General features: G+C 52.0%; 1 protein-coding gene across 1 annotated transcript in view; it reads right to left on the reverse strand.

Annotated features, from left to right (window-relative positions):
- The window catches only part of LOC107101949 (histone-lysine N-methyltransferase 2C-like), a 100,294-nt gene that overhangs the window by 75,781 nt on the left and 20,790 nt on the right, over positions 1-3,723 (reverse strand). The window contains exons 9-13 of the mRNA XM_015401044.1: positions 3,279-3,429; positions 3,036-3,207; positions 1,387-1,501; positions 1,153-1,316; positions 8-947 (exon numbers count right to left, since the gene is read on the reverse strand). Of these exons, the coding sequence (XP_015256530.1) occupies positions 8-947; positions 1,153-1,316; positions 1,387-1,501; positions 3,036-3,207; positions 3,279-3,429 (1,542 nt within the window). The remainder of the gene's footprint in view (positions 1-7; positions 948-1,152; positions 1,317-1,386; positions 1,502-3,035; positions 3,208-3,278; positions 3,430-3,723) is intronic.

A 3,723-nucleotide genomic window follows, 5' to 3' on the forward strand; every position in this document is an offset into this window, starting at 1 on the left:
GGGGAGCTGATGGACTCTGAAGCTCCTCGGGGGGAGCTGATGGACTCTGAAGCGCCACGGGGGCCGCTGAAGGACTCTGAAGCGCCACGGGGGCCGCTGAAGGATTCTGAAGCGCCATGGGGGCCGCTAAAGGACTCTGAAGCACCTCGGGGGCCGCTAAAGGACTCTGAAGCACCTCGGGGGCCGCTAAAGGACTCTGAAGCGCCTCGGTGGCTGCTGATGGACTTTGAAGCGCCTCAGGGGCCGCTGAAGGACTCTGTAGCGTAGGCGTGGTAGGAAAAATGTGGGTATCTTGGTGAGTGGGGCTATGACTATCATGGGTCTGCGCTGGAGACGTCACCTCATGCTGATGGGTGTTGTCTGCAGATTTCTCTAAGCAGTCATCAACAGGCAGAGATGACATCACAGATCGGTCATCATTGGTGGAACTTTGCCCTGGTGACGATGTGGGAGATTGGTGGAGCTCAGTGGTAGATAATGATAGATTTTGCAACTCGATAGGGGATCCCGAATTACTTCTTTTTAGCAAATATAATGCAAGGCTGTCCTTCAAGAACGATCCAGATTGTGGAGGACTGAGTTGGAGGTCTTCCTTACTGTCTCCAAGCTCCCTTTGCATTTCTACAGTTGCAGAACTTTGATCGTCTGACGGTTCAGGACTGAGTTGAATTTGTAATAACTCAGTCTGAGATGTGGAACGATTGTGATGTGATGGTGAATAGGTTGGTGACAATTCTGAGCAGGTGAGCTGGACTGGACTATGAGCAGGAGGAATGGTGGGTGGAACCAGTGTGCAAGGTGGACTTGGTGACAGGGAAGTGTCATTTGGTAGGACTGGGGTACTGTTTGAGGTGGGCTGCTCCTCCTGAGGGATGCAGGAGGAACAGATGTAAAGAGGAGATGCCTTGCCCTCTCTAGTCTGATCAGAACACTCTGCATGTTCGGACCTGAAACACAGAAAACCAGATATTAAAGCTCAATCTAATGGACAGCCAAGGGAGAATAAAAATAGAAATTCATTTCTCTCATGCTGTGTGTGTCTGCTGTACTATTAACATGAAGGTCTATTCTGGTTTGATCAGAAACCAGGACCTGCTCTAGGTTCCCCTGCTAAATTTTCTGATTGGTGCAGGAGAGCAGGGAAGAGCCTACCTGTAACAGCTGCGGCAGGTCACACTTTCCTGTAGTGAAACGAGGTCAACAACATGGTCACAACGAGGACAGGGCAAAGCAGGGTCACATGTCTCGCACAGGAACGGATGATTGGCCCACTGTCCTGATGACGTCACACCACATCGGAGACAGACCCTGCAATTCTACAGAATTAAGGGTTGATGAGTTTAGGACCAACGCACCTGAGCTCAGGTTGGTGCCGTTTTATCTGACCTTGCAGGTCCAATGAGTACTCGGGGCGTGATCCAGAGGAGGTGTGAGGCAGTGTGTGTGGTACGCTTTATCACAGCGCCTACACACCAGCAGCGCATCTTCATCACCCTGTAACCTGACAGACAAACACAGACAGACAGTTTCCAGCTGGTTACTTTCTGCTCATCAGGCTAAGCATCCTGTTACGGCCACAGCTTCTGCTTCTTCTCTCCTTCATTCCATGATTATGATGAGTCATAAAGTCCATCTACCCAGAGGCAGACGCTTTGTTGGAAGCAACTGGAAGTGGTTGGACCCCAGCATCGATTACACCTCCCCCATCAGGTGCATATCATGGAGCAGTGTTAATTACTGTATGTTTTAGCTGCCCTAAACAATCCAGTATAGATGCAGAGCTAGCTGCAGTGCGGCCCATTAGCCCTCAGGAAGAGGATGGAAATAACCTGCTGTTTCATGGACAGGTCATCACCTGTCCATGAAACAGCAGGTTCTTTCCATCCACTTCCTGAGGGATGAGGCAGTGCCATTAAGCTTCACGGCCCACATAAAAAAAAAAAATCAAAAATATGTCCCCATAGTTCTACTACTAATCCCAGCTTAGTGTCAGAGGGAGGTGATGAAAGCACTGAATGTCCCTGGAGGAAAGGCCAGCACAGACCAAGAGGGACGGCCACAAGTTAGACCTAGGGTTAGGGATAGACCTAGGGTAAGGGTTAGACCTAGGGTTATATCTAGGGATGGTCCTCAGAGAAGGACACCACAGGGCATGTGGACACTTCAGAGGTAGCCAGGAAGCAGAGACTCACATGGTGGGATGGGAACAGGCTCAGACCAGCAGGGGGCGGAGCTGCCTGTGCCAGACGTAAACAAAAGGAGAAAGGCGCAGAGCTTTGAGAACTAAGACCAAATCCAACATTGGTGCTTATGGAACCAACCATGGGTTGCAGCCATCTTAATGCTGAAGGAGGGCTTCCCTCATCAAGGGGAGTCTGATCAAATGATGGAGTGCCGGAAAGACAAACAGTATCCAGTTAGCTGCAGCCTACACCTCCCAGTGTCCCACCCACAGTTGGACATCAGCAGGTCTACGCCTCCTGCAGGATGGACAGGCCAGACAACGCCTGCTCCAGAAGGTCCCTAGACTCCTTCAGGAGCTGCTCCCATCTGGAGGAGACCAAGGAACATGCCTTCTTTATAGGTGCCATAGAATGTGCTTGGAGACCAAAGCAGGTCTGATTTAATAAGGACGTGGAAAGGAAGCTCCCTCAGCTGCTGATGGAGGCCATCAGGTGTTGGTACCTCCTCAGCTGCTGATGGAGGCCATCAGGTGTTGGTACCTCCTCAAACATAGTGCAGTGGAAAAAGAACCACCTGTTCTGCACTTCATCAATCAACCAGGGAAGGAAATGAGCTGAATGAGCAGCAGTCAGTCCATCCAGAGCTTTAGAAAAATAAAAAATGATGCAACAGAAAATACCCCCCCATCATTAAATATAAAAACAACTACAACAGACAGGAAGAGGACGGACAGGAGGAGAGACGGACAGGAGGGACAGAGGAGGGACAGACAGGAGGGACGGAAAGGAGGAGGATGGACAGGAGGACAGACAGAAGGTTGGTTTCAGGGTCAGCGGGCGTCCTGACGGTACCTGCAGCTCTGACATGCTCTGCACTGATGACACTGCCACCCAGCGCGGTTCAGGGGGGAGGGGGTCAGCGCTGGCTCCAGGCAGCTGCCATGGTAACGGTTACCACAGCAACAGCACATCATCAGCCCACCGGGTTCAGATTCAGATGAACACAGCAGGCACTGCAGTGAGGCTGAAATAACAGAGGGTTAATGTTTCCATGGAAACGGGGACCGGGTCAGCCTGAAGGAGAACCACCTGTACCTGAGTGGGCGTGTCTGGTGCACAGCGTTCGCCTGCGGTTCCACTCCAGATGAGCGCCCGCCACCAGAGCACAGGGGAAGTGGTAACTCCACCCACATCCCTTCTCCTGGCAACAGAGGGTCGCGCCCAGATGTTGGCAGAACGCACACACCTGGATAGGACAGAAAGGGGGCGGAGCTTAGACGAGCCGTGAAAGATGTTGTCTTCACACTGTGCTTCCAACTGCATGACGGCTGAAACGCCACTTCAGTCACACTGGGCCAACCTTAGATCTTTGGCTTAGAGGCTGAGGACGTTTCGACTGAGCTCTAGGAGATGTTCTCCTAGCAGGTGCCCTCCTAGCAGGTGCTCTCCTAGCAGGTGCCCTCCTAACAGATGTTCTCCTAGCAGGTGCCCTCCTAACAGATGTTCTCCTAACAGGTGCCCTCCTAGCAGGTGCCCTCCT

Source organism: Cyprinodon variegatus, unplaced genomic scaffold (assembly GCF_000732505.1).
Source record: "Cyprinodon variegatus isolate N-32 unplaced genomic scaffold, C_variegatus-1.0 Scaffold1176, whole genome shotgun sequence".
NCBI classification, from domain to species: Eukaryota; Metazoa; Chordata; class Actinopteri; order Cyprinodontiformes; family Cyprinodontidae; genus Cyprinodon; species Cyprinodon variegatus.